The sequence below is a fragment of the Dermacentor albipictus genome, chromosome 5 (assembly GCF_038994185.2).
Source record: "Dermacentor albipictus isolate Rhodes 1998 colony chromosome 5, USDA_Dalb.pri_finalv2, whole genome shotgun sequence".
Classification (NCBI taxonomy): Eukaryota; Metazoa; Arthropoda; class Arachnida; order Ixodida; family Ixodidae; genus Dermacentor; species Dermacentor albipictus.
Genome location: NC_091825.1, coordinates 41,890,373 through 41,913,075, shown reverse-complemented (window position 1 = coordinate 41,913,075; position 22,703 = coordinate 41,890,373). Strand labels below are relative to the sequence as shown.

Sequence of the window (22,703 nt, the reverse complement as noted above, 5' to 3'; positions counted from 1 at the left end):
CGAAACATTTTCCGCACCAGCTCATAGGCTATCTCAAGAACATTTCTACACAGGACTTATTTCTCATACTACAGAACACGCTTCTGCAGCCAAAGACCGCACAGACCCAAGCCCTTCTGGCAATAGATATAAAAAAGGCATTCGATAATGTCACACATGATCATGTACTCAAATCTGTTCACGACAGTGGATGCGGCGCCAACATGTACAATTACATACGCAGTTTCCTCAAAGGCAGGACAGCACGCTTCAAGGCAGCGCAGTCTCTTTCCTCCCCGATCAATATTTCCCGTGGAACACCACAAGGATCGATTATATCTCCCACCCTCTTTAATCTTTGCATGACAGCGCTATCAAGGCAGCTATCTACAATCCCTAATCTTCACCACACTTTCTACGCCGACGATATTACCCTATGGTGCGAAACCGGATCTCCAGGGAACGTCGAAACGACCCTCCAAAAAGGCGTCGCGACCATAGTTAACCACTTACATAAAGCCGGACTCGAACCTTCAGCAGAAAAGTCGGAATTTCTCCTCATGAATCGAGCACATTACCAAAAGAAAACAAACGCCCTGATACAACTCACCTTATTAGGCAAGCAGATACCAAAGGTTACATCGTGCCGAATACTCGGATTTATCATAAATCACAACAACAATGCTAATTCTAACGTTATACAATATCAAAAAGACTGCCGAAATCTCACGCACCTAATGCGAAGGATCATTAGCAAAAAACACGGACTGAGAGAAGGACAAGCAACACAGCTCGTGACTGCGCTCGTGCATAGTAGGCTTCTGTACACCGCCCCATTCCTAACACTGACACAAACACAAACTCGAAAACTCGAATCTTCACTCAACACCCTTCACAAGGCCGCCCTGGGCCTACCGATATACACCTCAAATGATCGCCTTCAACAAACGGGCCTCTTTCACACTTTCGCAGAACTAACACAACAACACCGAGACAGACAAGTAGCGCGATTGTCTTGTACGGAGCAAGGATGCGAAATCTTGAAACGAGCAGGGATCGCCCCTATCCAGTTAACACCAGTTAACCAAAGCCCTCCGCTACCACGCAACATTGCATTTACAAACATACCAAAAAATATGACGCCACATCTGCATGACGGCCGACGTCAAGCGCAAGCAAAACATCACCATATAGACAGGAAATGCATCACGATATACACGGACGCCGCACGCTCTGACATGGGGTCATACGCGTATGCAATATATACACCTGGACAGACAGCACCGATCATCCAAACAGCTGGGCCATTTTCCAACCCTCCCAAGTCCCAACATAGCCACTCTGGAGACTCACGCGATAATATATGCCATACAAGAAGCCTTTCTACTCACTAAGCACCACTCCAGTAACATCAACCTTTATACCGACTCCAGCAAAGCCATTCGCAACATACAACACCGACTGTTGGAAACACACCTACATGACATCTTAACAGAATCCTGTAACCGCAAACCGAACATTACAATCACCCTGCGTTGGGTGCCTGGTCATGCTGGGATCGAGGGAAATGAGTTGGTTCATCAACGTGCCCGCGAAATTAACCTCCGGGCGCCCTCGATTCCCTGGCCAAATCCAACGACAGTGGAAGACGCTGCCACGTACAAAGCGCAAATAACTGAACACTACAAGAACATCAAGGAAAACCGCACTATTTTGCCCCAACCTCACTCCTCACTCAACACGGAACAAGCACATGTCCTTCGTAAAGTTCAAACGAACACTCTTCTCACGCCACTAATGCTCTACAACTTCGGTTGGCGTAGCACAGCTCACTGCCCCAACTGTCCGGAGATAAGGGCAGGTTCAGAACACATTCTGTACTCATGTAACACTGCCATTACCTCTCCTCGTTTTCCTTACCCTTCCCCTCCTTCCTGGAGTGCTTGGCTTCACTCGGACTCGGAGGATGAACAACGAGCCTTGGCGGGGCAGGCGCTCTACTTTACTGGGCCTTAGTGTTGGCCTTAAATAAAGTTTTTTTCCTTCCTTCCTTCGTCGAAGATTGTAGTGTCGGCTGTCCGTCCTCTGCTGGTTCTTGATGCACAGGCGGGCCAGCTGTCGGGCTTCTTCGACGCACTGGAGATAGGTGGCTACTTCGAGATTCTCTTCGTCGGTGACGTGAGGCAGCATGGTGCCGAGAGTCGTCATAGGGTTCCTCCAGTTAAACAGCTTGAACGGCGTGATCTGCACTGTTTCTCGCACCGCCGTGTTGTAAGCGAAGGTTACGTATGGCAGGACTGTATCCGACGTCTTGTGCTCGACGTCGACGTACATCGTAAGCATGCCGGCGAGGTTCTTGTTCAGTCGTTCCGTAAGATGAGTCGTCTGCGGGTGGTCGGCAGATGTCGTCCTGTGACTTGTCTGGTGGTACTGAAAAATGGCTTGGGTGAGCTCTGTAGTCTAGGCCGTTCCCCTTTCGATGATGAGTCCTGGGGTACCATGTCGCAGCAAGATGTTCTCGACGAAGACCTTAGCCACTTCGCCCACAATATTTTTACACAGAAAGCCTTCCAGACTGTTGGACGGGCATGTAGCACAGAGATGAACAACTATCCGACAGACTACTCATTTGATTTATGCGAACCAGTGACCCAAAATGAATTCCTGTGCCATCACCTTGCAGAAAGTTCGTTTCAGCGTGTCGGGTAAAGTAGTCAGTAGCCATAACGATTCAATTATATCCCGATGTTGATGTCGGAAAGGGTCCCACCAAATCCAACTATATCTGCTGAAATGGTCGTCAAGCAGGCTCAATTGGCTGTAGTAATGCCGCTGGTCGTGTCGGTAGCGTCTTGCGTCGCTGACAGTTTCGGCAACTATCGACGTAACGGGCGACGTCGGCAGTCATGTGTGGCCAGTAATACCTTTCCTGTATCATCAACATTGTCCGGGAGAATCCGAGGTGCCCAGCGGTCAGATCGTCATGTATGACAAGTGCTACTTCTAGACGCCGCGCTGAGGGAACAACAAGAAGGTAGTTGGCGCGGAGTGGTAGGAAGTTCTTAACGATGGCGTCCTTCTGTAACGAGAACGAAGACAGTTCTCGCCTAAATGCTCTAGGGACAACGTCGGTGTTGCCTTCCAAATACTCGGTGAGGTTTTTTACACCTCACTGAGTATTGCTCATTGCTGTTTAGCGAAGTCTTCCACACTTATTGTTCCTAAGACGGCGTCGTCATCTTCGTCGTATTGCGGCGGCGGGAAGATGGGGGCGCGTGATAGGCAGTCGGCATGAGAGTGCTTCCGTTCGGATTTCTAGACGACGATTGTCAAATTCTTGAAATCTCAGACTGGATCGTGCGAGGCGTCCTGAAAGGTCCTTCAAATTTCTCAGCCAGCGCAAGACGTGGTAGTCGCATGTGACTTTAAACGGCCTGCCATAAAGGGAAGGACGGAATTTCGTGGAATCGAAATGATCGCAAGGCATTCTTTTTCCGTCATAGACTACTTGGTTTACGCTTTCGACAGCGACCGAGTAACGTAACCAATGACCCTTGCAAATGCTTCTTTCATTTGGACTATACACGGCGCCGCGGCCTAGGCTACTTGCGTCGGTGTGCATTACGGTGTCTGCACCTTCGTCGAAGTGGGCGAGCACTGATGGTGACTGCAGGCTCTGTTTAAACTCTTGGAAGGCTTCGGCTTGCGGCGCTTCCCACTTGAAATCGAGGTCTGATTTCGTGAGAGAAGTTAAATGCTCAGCGCTGCGCGAAAAGTTCTTGAAGCGTCTGTAATAGGCACACAAACCAAGGAATCTGCGCACTCCCTTCTTTTCGGTGGACTGTGGGAAGTTAGCGATGGCAGATGTCTCCTGTGGATCTGGGTAGACTCCACAATTACTGATTATTTGGTCCAAAAACAGAAGCGCGTAGTAAGCCAAGCGGCGCTTTTCTGGCTTCAGAGTGAGCCCTGATGACTTGATGGCCTTTAGTACTGTCATAGCCGCCTGAGGTGATCGTCGAAATTCCCGCCCGAGACGACAACGTCATCTAAGTAGACGAGACAGGTCTGCCACTTTAACCCTCTAACACCGTGTCCATCACGAGCTGGAACGTTGCAGGCGCCGAGCACAGTCCGAATGACATGACCTTAGACTCGTAGAGGCCGTTTGATGCGATGAAGGCGCTGTTTTCGCCATCTCCCTCGTCGACTTCTATTTGCCAGCAGCCAGACTTGAGGTCCATCGACGAGAAGTATTTAGCGCTGCACAGCCGATCCAATGCGTCGTCTATCCGCGGGAGGGAGTATGCGTCCTTCTTAGTCATATTGTTCAGTCAACGATAATCGACGCAGAAACCTAGGGTTCCGTCCTTTTTCTTCACCAAGACAACAGGAGATGCCCACGGGCTTTTCGACAGCTGGATGATGTCGTCGCGCAGCATTTCGTCGACTCGTTGTCCTATAGCTTCACATTCTCGCGTCGAAATTCGGTAAGGGCTCTGGCGTTTGTCTGGTGTTTGTAAAATCCTCGATAGCGTCGAAAAGGAGTCTTTGTATCGTCGGAGAAGTCTTTTGAGCTGTTGCTGCTTAATCCTGGGGAGACTTGGAATTATGTCGAAGTCTGGTTCGGGAAATATGGTCCTCGGTGTAGGTGCGTTGCTGGTTTTATATTTCCCTCGATCTACGCAATCGTCATGCCTGTGTTGATGTGCTTGAATTCCTGGCCCAAGTTTGTCGGCAACACTTTCGTTTTTCCTCCGTGCAGTAGAGCGAACCCTCTAGCGACGCAAATTTCGCGGTCAAGCAGTTTGTTTGTTTTGGTGCTGACGGAAATGACAATGCTGGAGCGAGGCGGCATGCTGACTTGATCTTCGAGCACATTCAAGGCACAGTGACCGCCAGCTTTATTCTACGGTATCACTTGACCTTCGGATAGTGTTATCGACCTCTACTTTTTTCCTTCTTCATTAGAGTATCACATACAAGAATGTAATATTTCGTCAGCCCGCCAAAGCAGGACTGGGCAGTGCTATGGCGCGACTGACAGAGTATTGTGCTCTAAGAACAGAGAAAACAATATGGGAAAAAGTACATTAGCAAAATTAAATTTTTATATGTGTCACGAACAATAACATGTAGTCTGCGGAAGCATCGATGCTTTTATGCGGACCACTGTATAATTGCCTTCGACAAGGCGTATTACAAGTACACGATTTCTTTCGCTCCTTCCCATTTATTGTCTCCACATTTTACTCCATCGCTAGGGTAATTTCTAGTAATTACTGCTCAGAAGTAAATTATTGTACCGTGTTCGTTCAGGAAGTCCATGCCGACAATGACAGCTCGTCAACACTGTTTGGATAACGAAGGTTGCAGGGTAGGTTCGGTCATGAATAGTAAGTTTTGCCATGCAGACTCCAGTCGGCATTATTGAGTGTCCTTCAGCGGTACGAATTTTGGGGGCCTTTGCACATAGTTTTAATTTTCTTCAACTGGGAGGCGAAAGATCGACGCATGAAGGAGTAGTGGGCTTCTGTGTCTACTAACGCGGTGACTACATGGCCGTCAAGCAACACGTCGAGGTCGGCAGCCCTTTGTTTTGTGTTGCAGTTAGGTCTTGGCGTCCGATTACGGATGCGTCGTCAGGCACGGCACTTAGTCAGTGCATTGTTTGCTTCCACGCTTCATTGGGATGGCGGCGTGTCGTTGTTATGTCATCGAGATAGTCTCTTCAGCGTCTTCGTCGGCGACAGAGGATCTTCGTTATTTAGACAAATAGCAACCGCACTTCCATCGGTTGCTGCTTTTAGTTTTCCGGATATGGGCTGACGGACCGGTCCCAGGCTGGGCCAGTGTATGGTCGGCGCTGCGGCGACAGGTAGCGGCCCGGTGACGGCGAACGGGACACTCGTCGAGGGCTCCACTGACGGCAAGGTAATTGGCGATATCGCGAGGGCATTCACCTTCCTTCGGGCGCGGCGCATTGACGGCCCCATTTCGCGATATGGCCATCAGCGGTGGACATGTCCCGCTACCCCGCAGTGATATCAGAGGGGCGGTGGTCGGGAGCGCGCCGAACGTCCGTCTTCCTGGGCGACGGGCGGGCGTGCTGGCAGCGGCGGTAGTTCACGACTGAATGGCGGCGTTACGGAGCTCAGGCGCGACCGTTGAAGGGGAGCTTGACGACGGGGCATATGATAAACCTTTTTCTTCGTTATCTTATTGAGGTGGAGATAATAATTCGTTTTGTTGTTCTTGACCAGCACTACAGGAACATCATCGCTCCCGGTTGGGGTTGCGGCGATGCAGGGACTTCTGGTACCTGCAGTGAGCGCTGAAGCTCTTCTTTAACAATGTCGGCGATCGAGTTCACCTGGGGCTGCGAACTTCTGCACAAATTTTGCAGCTCTTCCTGTACGACCGCTCTGATCTTCCCGCGCAGATCATCGGCGCCTAGCGCATTAACTGCGGCATAGTTTCTTGTCAACGCACGGCGGTTTTATTGTCTGATGCGCATTTCAAGCGTTTTCTCTAATGTGGTAGTCTGTGAAAGAAATTCAGCGATATTATTGGGCGGGTTGCGTATAAATCCGGCGAATAGTCATTCTTTCATACCCCGCCGCAAGTACCAAACGTGTTTTTCCTCAGACATGTTGGGATCGGCGTGGCGGAAGAGGCGAGTCATTTCCTCTGCAAAAATCACGATGTTCTCGTTCGGCAGTTCCATGCGGGTTTCCAGTATAACTTCGGCTAGCTTTTTGCACAATACACTCGTGATTGTCTGCAGAAAGCCGTTGCGAGAAAGGTCCCATGTAGTCAGGGTCCATTCTCGGTTTTCAGACCACATCCTGGCGGCGTCTTCTAAGGCAAAGTACACATGCCGCAGCTTGTCGTAGGAGTTCGAGTTGTTTAATGCAGCGACCCTTTCGTATGTTTCGAGCCGGTTATGCGGGTAATCAAACGAATAGCCACGGATGTTCCGTGGCTCCCTGGGCTGTTTTAGCATGTGGACAACGCAAGAGCTGGCATAGGGGTTGTAGACTTGGTCAGGATCTTCTTGTTTATCTCAGGTAGAAGTGTTCCAGGAGCACGTGTTTTAGTATGCGGCTTGCTCGATTGCCTGGGACAATGCGGGTGTCTTCTTCTAGTCGGGGGCGCCGGAAGCTAGTTGGGGGCGCCCGGTGCATGAGCGCAAAACACCTCCACCACATGTCACGTAATAGTGACGACAAAGAACACAGTAGCAATACTGTGGACGACGAAACTAACTTTTATTGGGCGAACCTGTGCCCACAAACACAGGCTACACTCACAGCATAACGATATCGGCGAACACAGTCGGCGATGTGCGAAAATCTGATCAGCGGGTCAAGCGCGTCGACTTTTATACAGTAGCAATCGAAGGTTCCAGAGTAATCGGTAGTGGCCGCGTATCTTCCAGAAAGTTCTACACAATTCGCGTCGCGCATACAATCAGGTTACACTAGGTTCCGGTGAAAACAGACAACGGATAGAACCATCGATAACATTAGACAGACTTCCGGTACATGAAGGCAGGTCCTGCGCTTAGCGATGAGATTTGTTAGACGGTGAAACACGGTCACTCGATAAAGATAAAGAAGTACACATGCGAATATGAAAAAATTCACAGCTATATATGTATTTTTACGGAGATAATGTATATTTATAAGTGATTGCTATATACAAGGTTACAACCGCCACAAGCAGCGGTGATTGATGCAAGGCTTTCGCGCATGCCTCTGGCCACTTCGTCGCCGTCATCTTCGTCCGACCAACCGACAGTAACAGCTCGTTCACTATCTCATGGCACTACCCCTCTCCCCCACCCCGGGCGAGTGCGCCGACCCAGTGCTTGTAATCACGGACCAAAGGGGCCTGTTACATACAGCTTAAGTCGCACTACGTGAACAATACCAGAGGGCGGTGGCGAAGACGGTGATGACTCGACGACAGGATCAAGTTCGTAGTAACGTCGGTGATGACGTAGCGCCCTGTAAGGGACCGTCGTAGCGGGACAATATGTTTTCGGAGAGACCGGTGTGGCGGGACGGAGACCACATTAGCACAAATGCACCTGGGTATTATCAAACGTCTCTGTGGCGTCTGTCATGCAGGGCTTCTGGGGAAGCCTGGGACACTGCGAGCCGTTCACGAGAAATCTGGCGAGCTGTGTCGGCATGCGCTATGGCATCGCAAGCATACGTAGTGGATGAGCTTAGAGCAGCGGGAAGTATCGAGAAGCAGAGAAGGTTCGCGCCCATACAGAAGGTCAAACAGTGAGTAACCAGTGGTGTCATGCCTGGAGGAGTTGTAGGCGAAAGCAACATATGGCGAAGTGGCGTCCCAATCGCTGTGGTCGGCGCAGACGTACATTGAACAAGTTCGGTTCAGGCGCTCTCTGAGGCCATTCGTTTGTGGGTGATAAGCAGTTCTGAGCTTGTGGCAGGTAGAGCATGAACGAAGGACGCCCTCGATGACGCGAGACAAAAAATACCGACCTCGATCAGTCAGAAGCTTGTGGGGTCTTAGGGTCTCACAGGAGTACCGACCACCACGGGTTCGAGCTTAGCGAGCCACAGGGCCGCGTCAGCCCTCAGCCTCTAGCGCCGCTGCACGCGAGCTCAGGCCACAAGGGGCTACCGAGCAACGCACGCAAAAGCACAGTATTGCCCTAAAATGAAGGAAACCGTTTATTGTCTCCAACGGCACCCAACACGGCACAAACGCCCGGTCCCGGGACGGCGGGGAACCAAAGGGGTCCCGCACCAAGGGCAAAAAATACAGCTAGGGGCGCCTGCAGCACGTCGCTGCGAGAGCACAGGCTCAAGCTGGCACGCGCGGCTAGGAAAAGTCCCGGCGGCTATGCTACTTGCTCTCGCGATAACCAATGGGCCAACTCGCGAGAGCTCGGGCAATCTCCTTCGGCTTGGGCCTCCGATGAGTGCGGCTCGGCGTGGTACGACCTCGCGCGAGCACTAGGCACCCGTTCTTCGGCTTAGCGTCGGGATAGGAAACAACACGAGGTACGTGCTCCCCGCACGGGCAAAGGCACCGTGCGTGAGCTCAATCCTAGTCACAAAGGTGTCGGCGGATGAGAGAGAGCATCGTACGTACCGGGTGCTGTCCGAAGGAAGAAGAGAGCCGGTACCGTCACGGCAGTAGCCACCAGGGGCCGCGCCGTGACGTCACTAGCTCCGCCCTCACCGCGAACCACCGCGCGAGTGGAGCGCCACCGCTAAAACTGGTTCGGAGCAAGGACGAGGTGGCTAAGGATTACAGACATGGGTGAAATGCGCCCGCGCAATGGTGCGTCGAATTCCCCAAATCCCCACAAGCTGTCGAGGAGCACCATGATGCAATATGTAAGAAGAAGAAAGTCGGCGACATCCGTAGCGCAGCTGATTGGGATGGCGCGGGTAACGGCGTATGGCATCGCGTAGTCGGTCACGGGAGCGACCCACTTATTGCCTAATTTCAAGGTTGAAAAGGGCCCAAGAAGGTCGCGCCGAGAGCATGGAGCAGACCGGTAGAAAGCATAGCGGGTCGCTTGCGACGCTAGCATTGGTCGCAGCTAACGACATATTGTTGCACGGAGCGGTAGAGGCCAGGCTAGAAGTGCTGGCACCTGGCGCGATCATAAGTGAGGGTGACACCAAGGTGCCCAGCAGCGGGCTCATCGTGAAGCTGACACAGCAGAGCTGACTGCAAGTGGGCAAGCACGACGATGAGGCGTTCAGGGCTGTCAGGATGCATATTGTAGGGGTATAAGGTGTCATCGTGAAGGCTGAAAAAGTAAAGGGTCTAGTGTGGCAGAGCTAAGACTGTCAATGATAAAACGTAAAGCCGAGTCGCGGCGTTGTTCGTCCCGTATATTAACCAGGTCCGAGATAGACAAGACGCAGGCATCGGTGTCTTGCTTGTGCACATCAGAGGAATCCACGGGATGCCGTTATAAGCAATCGGCATCGCTATGAACCTGAGCGAACTTGTGTACTACCGAAAGCGAGTATTCTTGCAGCCGAAGAGCCCGACGACCTAGGCGGCCTGTAGGGCCTTTGAGCGAAAAAAGACAACAGAGGGCATAATGATCAGTTACGACGCTAAAGGTGCGCCCAAACAGGTAAGGACGAAATTTGACGACAGCCCAGAGAAAAGCAAGACACTCTCGCTCTGTAATTGAGTAACTCTTCTCTGCAGTAGACAAGGGGCGGCTGGCGTGAGCTATAACGCAGTCGTATCCGCCCTCAGGCTGAGCGAGGACGGCACCGATTCCACGGCCACTGGCATCTGTGCGAATTTCTGTCGGCGCAATCAGATGAAAATGCGCCAAAATATGAGAAGTCCTGAAGGCACCGATAAGCGTCGAAAAGGCAGCAGCTTGGGGCAAGCCCCATGTAAAAGCAACGTATTTCTTGAGGGCTGCAGTAAGGGGACGCGCAATGTCGGCGAAATTACGGATGACACAGCAGAAATCACCACAATCCAATGACGCTTTGTACATCTTCACCTGAACAAGGGACAGAAAAATTCTTCACGGCGCAACTTTTTCACGATCAAGCTGAAGATCCGCCACGTTGACGACATAACCAAGTACTGTTATTTCACGGCGTCTGAAACGGCATTTTGAGGCGCTGAGCTGGTGGCCGGCATTGCGGAATACGTTGAGCATCGCAGAGAAGCGCTGAGGATGGCTGTGAAATGTTGGCGAAAAAAGTATTACATCATCAAGGTAGCACAAGCAGGTTGACTATTTCAAGCCACGAAGAGGGGAACCCATGGTGCGCTAAAATGTGGCCGGCACAATTCAAAGACCGAAAGGCATGACTCTAAAGTAGTAGAGGCCATCTGGAGTTACGAATGCGGGTTTTTCGTGGTCCAATGGGTCAACAGCAATCTTCCAATAACCTGAGCGAAGGTCAATAGGCGAGAAATATTGGACGCCGTTAAGATAGTTGAGTGCGTCGTCTACACGGGGGAAGGGACTAACCTTTCTTCGTTATCTTGCTGCGGTGTCGATCATTAACACAAAAGTGCGAGATTTTGTTCTTCACCAGCACTACAGGAGCGGCCCATGGGCTAGAGGACGCTTTGGTGATGTCCCTGGCCAGCATTTTGTCGACTCTTTTTTTTATTATGACGCGTTCGGCAGAGGAAACGCGATAAGAGCTCCGATGAACCAATTAAGCATCGCCAAGGTGGATGATGAGGAGAAGCGCTCATGATTCGCCTAAAGGGCGATTTTTGAGATCAAAGATATCGGCATATGACAGTAAGACCCGACGAAGATCGTCTGCTTGCGTAAGCGGGGGATGTGTAGATAACATATTTCGAAATCGGCACATGGCGACACGATGGCTGTGAGAGAGCCTAAAACACTCCGAGAGTCGTGGACGGCTAACGCAGAAATGTCGCATTCCTGCAACGACATCGTGGCAAGAGCAATACCGGCAGGTAGCACGTGCGTAGAACGTCCAAAGTTCAAAACATGTAGGCATGTTTTGTTTTCCCGTAAGGTTACCACAGTTTGCAGGACGACAGAATGCGTCAGGACTACGTCGACAATCGGGGAAACAACGTTGTCTTGCGTTGGCTGATGAAGGAACTCTAGGGAACATAAGCGGCTTGCAGTGTCAGATATCGCTTGGGCGTAAAAAGGGAGTTCCATTTGAAGCACACCTGAAAAGCAGTCGATAAGACCGAAGTGCGTCGAGAGAAAGTCTAAGCCGAGGATCACGTCGTCGGGACACTACGCAAGCACGGCGAATAAAACCGTGGTCCGATGGACAGCAGTGCACACTTGGGCAGTGCACATTCCAAAAACCGCAGACGTAGTACCATCAGCGACCCGCACTGTGTTATGAATAGCAGGCGTAATAAGTTTGCGAAAGTGACTACGGAGAGCAACACTCACTATTGAAATATGCGCTCCGGTGTCTACGAGAGCTATGACGGTAACGTCGTCCACTTGAATGTCCAGAAGGTTCCGGCGCCTAGGTACAGTCAACACAGGATTTTTATGCCGGGTCACTGATGAAGCGTCACCTCCGGGAGCTGCACAACTTAGCTTTACGAAGTGTAGCGCAGGGGACGAGGAGCGGCATGGTCGTGGCGACAGAGACGGCCTTGTGTGGACAGTGCGCGGCTAAACCTGGAGTATGGAACGACGGCATCCGCAGTATGTGGAGCAGAGCAAGGCAAAAACGTCGAATGTTACCTCCAGTACAATGCCAAAATCCAGTGGTACAGATTGAAGGGGATGACCAGCTACTACGGCAGCGACGGGCAACGTGTCCAACACGCGAGCAGTTAAAACATATGGGTCGGTCGTCTGCCGTTCTCCCGTCAGCCGGGTTTCTGTAGCGCAAAGACCTGGCTCTGGGTGGAATTAGCAGGTGTACTTTCAGGTGCACGGATGGAACAAACGGCTGATTATAAACCCAGGTTCGCAAACTCCTGGAGGACGACTGCTTGTATGGGCGACACGGACAGGTGAGCTGACTGCAGGTCTGGACGGACGGCCGTAGGAGCTATTGCTTGAAATTCGCGGCAGACAATGCTAGTTACATCTTCCGATGGTGTAGAGTGCGCAGACATCGGTGGGTCTTCACATGATGATGTGGCGGCGGTGATAGGCAGCCGAAGGAAGTGGCGGGCGATGCGGCGGTTCTGCGCTTGTTAAAAACGTTGACAATCCTTGACTATGGCGTCGACCGTCGTGGAGTCCTTGAATACAAGTAGATTAAACGCGTCGTCGGCTATTCCTTTGAAAATGTGCGAAATCTTGTCTGATTCGGTCATTTCTACGTCAACTTTTCGACAAAGGCCCAGTACGTCCTGTATGTACAAAATGTACCAGTCAGTGGTCGTCTGGACGCGGGATCCCACTTCCTTTTAAGCGGCCTGCTGACGGTCAAATGATCTGCCGAACGCACGCATCTGAGCCTTGCAAGCGCTCCAACTTGTAAGATCTTCTTCGTGCATCTGGTAGCATATTCTTGTCTTTCGTTTCAGGTAGAAAAATCAGGTTGGTTAGCATCAGCATCGTACATGTCGATTTACACTCCGACGTCCAAGCCATCCGTGCTAGAAAAGGTTCCCGGGTCTGGTGGGTTTAACAGATTCGCAGGAGCCGGTGACCGTTGCACCGTCGTCACATTGGTGGTCATCGCGGAGCAGCGAACACGGCGTCCGCTTAGAAGTTCCGTGGTTAGTTGACGGAGCCGGCACACTGTCAGGTTTACCCACCTCCATCAAAAAAAAACATACGGGGATAACATCTGCGCACAAATTATTACTATTTACAAGGTTTCAAGAGCCACAAGCAATGGCGACTGATACAAGGCTTTCGCGCGTGCTTCTGGGCACTTCGTCGCCGTCGTTTTCGTCCGGCCGACAGTAAAAGCCGGTACACTGTATCGTGGCAATATCTATTGAAAAAAAATGTTTATCTTCCCTTAATTCACGACACTCGGCCGCGATCTTTTTCCGTTTTAATCGTTCTAACTTTCAAATTCCTTCACGACGCATTCCCGTAACAAAAGCAAGCCATACGCCGATTAGCAGCAGCTTTTACTATTGTGCTTTAAAAGGACACTAAAGAGAAGAACGATTTCTTCTGCATCAGTAAATTACCTTTCTATGACACCAAAAACCCCACTCTTACGACGATAAGACGCTTGGTAAACCAGAAAAAGCGCAAGAAGGAAAGACGGGTGGCGACGCCTCCTTGAAGTTCCCGCACCTGATCGCTGTGACGTCATGGATTTTAATGACATCTTATAGGGCCTACATTTTTATGTTGCGGTACAGATTGACTACATCATGTTCTAAAGGAACCAAATATTAAACATGGCAAGTTTCGGGAACCTTTACTCAGCCGACGCAGCCCAAATGCGAAAACATACTTTGGAATCCCTGACGTCACATTGACATATTGGCGTCGGGGTTTCGGCGCGAAATTCAGATACTGATACTTCGACCTTCATTTTCTCATCTACTAATCAAATTATTATTTTCAAATGACGGCCTGCAGGATTCTCAAACAATGCTTTATTAGGCTCAACTGATTTATTGTTTCGCTTTAGTGTCCCTTTAAACAGCGTAAAGCTCGTTTAAGGCTCGTTATATTCGGTATACAGATGTTACGCCCGCGTCAGTTACCACAGCAGTTGTGCATCGACGATATATGCAATGATACGCATGTCAATACACAACATATCTCTGCCTGAATGACCCAAGAAAATATCATGATGCCCTTAACTGTCCTCTACACTGTCTTCGCATTTTAACGCTTGTGCGGACATGCACAGAGAACGTCATGCGCTCCACAAAATGCGTTACTGATACATGCTAAATCTCAGTAAACAAGACGATCGCGAGTTTGCCTCGGTTGCTTGAAATCTTAGAGAAAAAAATATTTATCCTAGTACAGACCAATACATACCCCTTCCTCACACGCTATCACATCATATACCCCGACAGCTACCCGAGCCAGACGTGCAAGATCTGTAAAACTCAATCAGCAACACTCCCCCACATGTTATGAGAGTGCAAACATCAATACGCAGACCTTAATCCCGTGATTCTCTCGTCGACAAGGCACGCCGCCCTTCGCAGCTCCCATCTCCACGACCAACTGTGGGCGACCCAGCAGGCCTACGAAGCGGCGAAGAGGCAAGACCTCGGCGTCCCATCGTGGGAGGCTTAGGCCCAGCTGACTAAACTGCTGGTTCTCATTAAAGTTCACTCTCTCTCTCTTTCTCCTAGTACATGTAATTTTTAAAGAGACTACTTTTGCCATGAAAGTGCGATGTGTCTTTCTATTTATCTGCTGAAACAGTGCTAGTATCACGCTAAAACGTGAAAGCTACTCATTACACTTCTCTGTAACGTTAGTACTCCCATTTTCATAAGGAGCCAACCATCTCTAAATTGGCAATGTGCACCAAAAACTTGGGACGGTTGCGAACGTTGCATTAATACATAATGTACGTTTTCTCCTTGAAACTCTGCAATGAGTTAAAACATTTATTGTTAAGGCGTAGCAACAGGCATTGTACTATAGGTATAAAGCGTTCTGTTATCGTAGTTGGAATTCCTTGCTTCAAAAGCTGCTTTCAAATAAAAGAACATCGCAGTAGCCATCTAGGTATCCAGATAGCAAGGACTCCTCGTTGCAAAGAGGAACGAGGAGTCGTCGTAGGGATACCAAGAACAGACATGATAAAACAACTCATACGGCTGCTACAAATTATTACAATTAAATTGTGCAACTCTAAATTACATCTTTACGCCACATGAGCAAAAAATTACCGTTTAAGTTGTGCATATTTGCTTTACAAGTTTGCCTTTCAGGTGTGATAGAACCGCTACATAAGGAGGCGGGAAGGAATTACAAACACGCACAAACACACACGCACGCACATTTATGAGCAAAATGAAACACTTACCCCGAGTATTTGGCGTAAATAGAAGTGCTTCTCTTCGTATTTGTACGTGCAGTAGGTGGCAAAAAATATGGCCGTGACAGCGCCTATCCATGCGACCTGAAATGGAAAAAAAAGCATTTTTGCATGCAGCGAACAGCTTCGCGTAAAAGAACCGCCCATCAAAGTGAAATCAAGCATGCAGAAGGAAGACAGACATCAGCATTGATTATACGTAGTAAAGAAGTTAAGTATTATCCAAATACGAAATGAAAAGTGGACAAGGAAGCATGTGAACTTATGCTTTACTCCAGCTCTTCGTGTGAAAGCACGTATGGTGAATGCTATATTACACTGAATATAATACCGTGTTTCCTTCTGTACAATTCGGCTATTATTTACCGTTGCATTGCTCGTCAAATGGTCCTAAATTTTGTTTCATGTTATTATCCTTCATTTTTTTGCCATCGCCACAGAACTGCCACAATAATCTAGATTATCATCGTAACCTTTCATCACTGCAGCTGGACGAAGGCCATACTAGCGGATTATACAGACATGCAACTGCATGACTTGCAATAAGCAAAAAGAGCGTAGAGCAGACCAAGACGATGTCCCAAATCGCAGTTTTACATTTTGCCATTACGCAGGAACAAATAGCCCAATTTTTGACGTTACCAAGGGCAAATCGGTTAAAGGTTATTTCATCTTCAGTGATATCAATTGTCATTCATAATGTAACAGACAATAACGTAACAAAAAATACATTGAAGCCCTTTTTTCATTATTCCCTTTCAGGCTCTCTCTTCAATGGTCCTGGTTCTGGATGTGGATAATCCAAGTTCTTCACTGCTTCAAGAAACTCAATACCAAATACGAACTCTTTTGTTTCTTCTGTCACCTAGCTAGGTACGTTACAACACCGGCTGTATTACCACCGAAATGATGCACCTTCTTTCATATCGCTTCTGCTTTTATATGAAAACACAGGCAACACATTTTCACCACAACACAGTGTAATGTGGACGCGCCGGTGCACCGCTCCGAGTCATATGGGATGTACGTGGGAGTGCATTTTTAGCTGTGGTACACTTACTTAGAAAACTACTGAGCTACTTGTCACAGTACTTGTCACAGCACAGAAAGAGTGTGTTTTTCTGGAATTGTAGATGGGTAATTTACCAATACAGCTGAAATTATCTTATCTTTACTGTCCCTTTAAGGAACCGCACGTGGTCAAAATTAAACCAGCGGCAGGGCTATTACAGGATTGATTTTAAGTTTTAACGATGCTACGAGACCATCCCCTTCACTACTGTCTTGGCTATATTATGTTTCTAGTCTAGAATCCTTTACTCCGCTTCTTTGCCTGAAGCAGCACAAGCGCATGCACTAGGAAAGAATCGTGAGAGTAATTGAGTATATCTGGACATTGGCGCAAAAGCACTACAACAGGTAGGCTTATCTTAGTTATACGATAACCAGCCGCTTGGTTTCCTGCTCGTGAAGCGTCGTAATGTGGTCGGTATAGGATCGCGATACAAGTGTCGCCATATTGGAGTTGCAACGTGAAGAGAGCAAGTACTGCTCAGACAGAACGTGCATTGTATTTGGCGTAATAGCCAGATTAATATACCGGTAGCTGAAACAGTTCTCGTCGATCTTTTTTGACGACTCTACCCCGTGGTGAACTGGCACACGGACGCTGACGCATATTCCAACCTAAAAGTTGATACAGGTTGAGTCATTAATAAGCTACGTGCGGTTTATGAAGAAAGTAACGACGAATTTACATAGCCTTGAATTCAATTATGTAGTTTTACGCGCCATAACCACGACCTGATTGTGAGGCATGCCCTAGTGGGGCACTCCGGAAATTTCGACCACCCGGGGTTCTTTAACATGCACCTAAATCTAAGCACACGAGTGTTTTCGCATTTGTCCCCCATCGAAATGCGGCCGCCGTGGCCGGGATTCGATACCGGCACCTCGTGCTTTGCAGCCCAACACCACAGTCACTGATTTACATTGCGTTGGGGCATAGTTGAAGTAGTAACTTAGCGCGAATAAAACCACGGAAACAAGAAAGACGGACAAGGACAAGCGCTGACTTTCTACTTCAAATATAGACGACCAACTAGCCCAACATTGAACTCTTGGGGCATAGGGTTGTCAAAAGGGGAACCGCATGGTAGAAGAACGGAATTCGCGCTAGTAGTTCCACACCCGCAAGTATTCTCTGTTGCACATTCCAGCCACGCTGCCACGTGTCCTCTTCTGCGAATCGTTGATCACGTAATAGTCACACTGCTGAATCAAACTGAGGCGCAATCATATGTATTCATGCGCAGGACTCCCGATCAAATGCTTTACGCCTTCCTGTAGGCTGATAATTGTGACTTCAGCGCATTGGGATCACTCCTTCGCGGAGCCTACACTGGCATGTCCAGACAGTTTGGACATTGCCCCCTCGGCTCTCTGTCGAAGCTCACCGCCGCGCTCCAATTACATGCCAGCATTTTCAAACAACGCCATTTCAAAAGATATCCCGAACGTAAACACCTGTAAGTTCGCAACACTGGCGTAATCAAAAATTTCGTTCGGGGAGGAGGGGGGGGGGGGGGGGGCTCACGTTGCAGCTCCGCCTCCTATTAATAGAATGTGTCGAGAGATCAAATACTTAAATAATAACCGCATTGTCATCGCCGAAAATGCTGCAAAAGCATTCTTGAACGCTACGCAGTGCCAAGACAAGTAAAATATGTATCTTTTCATAAAAGAAAATACTCGGATGTCCCAAAAATTGTGCACAATAAACCGATATCAATGCTTCTATGTTTTTGTCTATTTAATAACTAAAGGAAATATCACACGAACTTTAGAACAGTATCAGTCCGAAACCAACAAAGTAGTGCATGCCACTGATATGAAAAATGCAATGGCCATGGAATGAACAAGCTGAGGAGGAACATCTTAATGAAACTTTGTCATTCAATAACCTGGTTTACATTTTTGTAAATATGCGATGGTCAGGGAAAAATGACGGTGTTCTTTGTTTCAATACATTGCGCAGCAGCAGCTGTCACCAGTCGTGTATTGTGAGTAATGGCACCGGATCGATAGTCGCTAAAGGGCGCACATATAATAAGGGGGACTTGTGCAAAAGAAAAGTTAGCGAATCAATTGATATTGAGCCAATGCTAATATATATGACAAATGGGGTATTTTGTGTTAAAGCAGTCTTCATGAGCATTTAGACATTTGCACCACTGACTAACCAGTCGCGTGATTCCCGTCTCACAATATTCCTTGGGTTCCTGCCTCAAAAAGTCGGACTCTTTCACGTCATCATCCGACACGAATCCGGTGCCCTTGAGCTGTTTTTTCAGTTGCCCAAAAATGTGGAAGTCGCAAGGCGACAGGTCTGGGCTGTGTGGCGGACGTTGCAGCGTTTACCACTTGAACTATGCCATTTTTTATCAACCACATCAGCGACGTCGGGACGAACATTGTCATGGAGCAAGATGACCCCATTTGTCAATTTTCAACGTCGTTTGTTCTTGATTGTGACACGCAGCCGATCCGGCGTTTCACTATATCGGAAACTACTGGTAGCCTTTCCAGCTTTAGGAAATTCTATCAGTAAGGGCCCCTGACGATCGGGAAAAACAACAGAACACCACTTTTCGGCGGATATGACGGCCTTTGCTTTCTTTGGGGATGGTGTTTCCGAATGTTTCCACTGTAAGCTTTGCCGTCGTGTTTCAGGCTCGTAGTAGGGGCACCATGATTCGTCCCCGGTCACAATTGCAGACAGGAAGTCGTCACCCTCATTGTGATACCGGATCAGGTGAGTCAAGGCAGCGCCGAACCTCTCCGTCTTCTGGCGGTGTTTCAAAACTTTGGGCATGGATTGTGCACACAAGAGCCAATAAGCGAGATGTTCATGAATTCTGGTGTGATCCAAACAGTGACTTATGTTCACATGCTCTGCCAGTTCATCGACGGTTATCCTTCGTTCTCGTATAATGAGCGTCTGATCCTTTGCAATTGTGTTAGGGGTGATTGCACGGTGACTTTGGCCCGGTCTTGGGCCGTATTTGCAACTTTCACGCCCATCTTTGAACCGTTCAATCCAACGCCTCACACTGACCAATCAAATGCAATGTTCAACATACACGGCAGCCATACGGCGACTAATGTCTTTTGGGGAAACAGCTTCAGCTGTCAAAAACTTCACGACGCCACGGTGTTGAACTTTTGGAGCGTCCATAATGTCATGCGACCATGTTAAATCGAGCGTATGAGAGCATTAAAGAACATTTATCCTCACACCTGCGTGTCACTTTTGTACATCAGAGATGTCTTTGTGCTACGCGCTTGACGCACAGACAATGAACCGAACCATCATTGCGCGGGGTGGGTTGGCTCACTTACATTTTACCCGCCCTCGTGCATTATAAATGCGAAGATACAATCGAATATACATATGCGAAGACACAGCTTGATAAAGGGAAAAAGAGAGCCACGGGAAACAAAGTTCACTGCATGTATACACAAGGCCTATAAGTCGTGTAAGTCTCCAAGCCGTATAAGTCTTATACAAGGCGTATAAGTCTCCAATAAATCTACGTATCTAAGAAGAAGTCACTTTACATAATTTATCAAACAAGGCAAGTAAACAGGTTGCGGAATAACAGATTCACAGATCACAGAATCCTAATCCCCCCCCTCCCCTTTTGTATCCCGCGCGATGGAACGCGGCGCGCTTCCTCTCCGCTTTTCTCCCTTGCGCACACAAGACTGAGCACCCATCGTCGGCTCACCAATCACCTCCTCCTCCCGTGCTCGTTCACTCGCACATACAGCATGAGGCGTGAGGTCACGATGTTATCGCCCTTGGACTTTATACGGAACAAGAGGGCGACGGAGACGGCAAGAATGCGGCTGGAGTATCTATATAATTTCTATCGCAATAATATAATAGCAGTCTCCGGCAACGAAAGCGTCCCGTAAACCATTACTTTCCCGCAAAAGAAGAAGAACCAAAATCGAACTTTCACAATGCGACAATTCGCTGCGCCGCAACAATATCTGTTTTTCTTTTCTGAGATGAGAGCACGGAAATGGAAAAAAAAATTGCAAAAGAAATCATGTTGGCCGCAATTGAATGCCTACTTCGGGTGCTTAATTTTCCTACCGACAGAATATCAAAGAAAACGTGAGACGTTCCGTCCGCAGAGAACCCATATGCAGAGTGCCCGTTATCCTTCACCGGCAAGAGAAGACTTTGCATTTATGGCACTTGGGCACTTTGTCCCCTTCGTTGTAGCAGTGTTTTGGTGATGACTAAAGCACTGATATGGCCTCCTCAGACCCGAATACAACTTTCGGATATATTTCTTCTTGAAGCTGGTTTTACAGCGCAAACTGTTATGGCCTCATTCCAATCGCCGTTTCGGTTGGCGATCGTGTGCGCCACCGCCGCCGGTGTCTGTCGCAGCTAGGGCCTAGCGCGTAATCAAGTCACGCCATGTCACAGACGCCCCGCGTAAGGTCGCTACGTGCTCACTTTGCATTGTGGTTAGATATTGCGGTGCATATAATGTCATACTTATCCAAGTGGTTTGCGCTTTATTGTTTTGCGCATGCACACCCTTAACTTTCACATTTGGGCGATCCATCCTGTGAAAGAGGGGAAAATGCCACGTCTGTAGTACGGCAAGGGCAATGACGAGAAGACATATCGCCATTTAGACGAAACCTATTGAACAAAAAGTAGTGACTAGCGCGCGGAAATAAGCAGTCCATTCTTGTAAATGTTGCTGGTAAGTGAGTGCTTCGGACCCTCAACTTTCCACTTCTACCCTATCGTGACACGTATCGAGGGATGTGAAATGTGCACCGCGTAGTCTCCCTACCTGTGTTACCTCTTCGCAACGCGCTGTGGCTTCTCCTCGCAAGGTACGGATCGCTGCTGAAGAAGCGACTCGTATAACTACGCGCGCCGCTGCAGCCGGGCAACGTCGGGCTAGCAGACCAATGTGCCTAGAGCAGAACAAGCCGCAGGAACTGGTAAGCTATGCACGTGAAAAACATTTCTTTGAATTTAAATACCACGCTTACGTGCCGAAGCCTGCATCACCATGTACGTGTAAGAAGTAAACATCTCATCATGTTGCTACATGCTATGTTGCTGCTGTACGCTGGATTTTGACGCCATCTCAAAGAATTTGAAACACACTGCTATGTTGTTTTCTACCCTCCACGACAACAAAAAGGTCCACCTGGAAAGTTAGGAATAACTGAATGTTTTGAATAAAGGCGGCTGGAAAGTAATGAATAAGTGTCGTAAATACACATGTCATTTAGAAAGGCGTAGCCTCTCGACGGTTCTTACTGAAAGTTGCTGAAATTGGAGCAGCCTTCTGCAACATCTTTTCAAAAAGCGCTGCACATTGATCTACTTGGTGCAATGCGGTGGAGGTCGACAGATGGCAGCAGGGGCAATGTCCATAATTCCTAGGTATGAAAATTTTAATATGACGAATTCCCCCCCCACCCCCAAGAAAAGACAGTTTGACCTCACTTTTTTTATATACAAAGCATTGAAGGCACACAACAAAGGTAATACTAAGTGCAGCTATTTTTAATTCATCTAGCTGCACACAACAATGCGCTAAACAGAAGGGCCTGGCGTCGCATTTTCATGGATCTGCCAGACTGATCATTACACTAGGAGGGAAGTCACGGATTCCGCCACCAAATTCACCCCATCGTTGTCATGCCGAACATTCAAGGACGGATATTCAAAGTATTAACAATATGCGCATCCAGGTGCCGCGAGCAAGCCACAGTCGTTTGAACTGGGCTTTCCTCAAGTATGCGATTATACAGGCAGAGAACAAATGCATTTTACACTCCGCCGCAATGCCTCCTATTTTCGTCACCATTGACTTTATTCTACTGTTTGCAGCATGGATCCCCAATACCCTCTATGAATAGTATGGGTATCCTTTTTAAAACTTGGCGGTGGCAACTTCCAGCAATCTTAATGCATTTTTTTTTGCTGGTCCTCTCAGTCTTCTGGCTTTTAAAAATCATGATCCCTAGTAACAAACCATGGATTCAGCCCATATGTCAGTACAGTGGCATAATGTAATGTTAGCTACGTTATGTGTTTCCATAAACATTGAGCCAAAAATCTTTCGAACGTCTTAAAAAAGTCGCATCCGCAGGCACGTTAGGCTTCTCCCAGTGTCCTTAAAACTATCCAGC

The 22,703-nt window shown here is 48.5% G+C and overlaps 1 protein-coding gene across 2 annotated transcripts in view; it reads right to left on the bottom strand.

The window, feature by feature from the left end:
• Positions 1–22,703, bottom strand: part of LOC135900504 (NADPH oxidase 4-like) — a 284,789-nt gene that overhangs the window by 111,917 nt on the left and 150,169 nt on the right. For both annotated transcript variants that reach the window (XM_065429988.2, XM_065429987.2), the window contains exon 2: positions 15,450–15,545. Coding sequence is in view for 1 of the 2 variants with exons in the window: in XM_065429987.2 (XP_065286059.1) it covers positions 15,450–15,545 (96 nt within the window). In the remaining variant the exon portion in view is untranslated. The remainder of the gene's footprint in view (positions 1–15,449; positions 15,546–22,703) is intronic.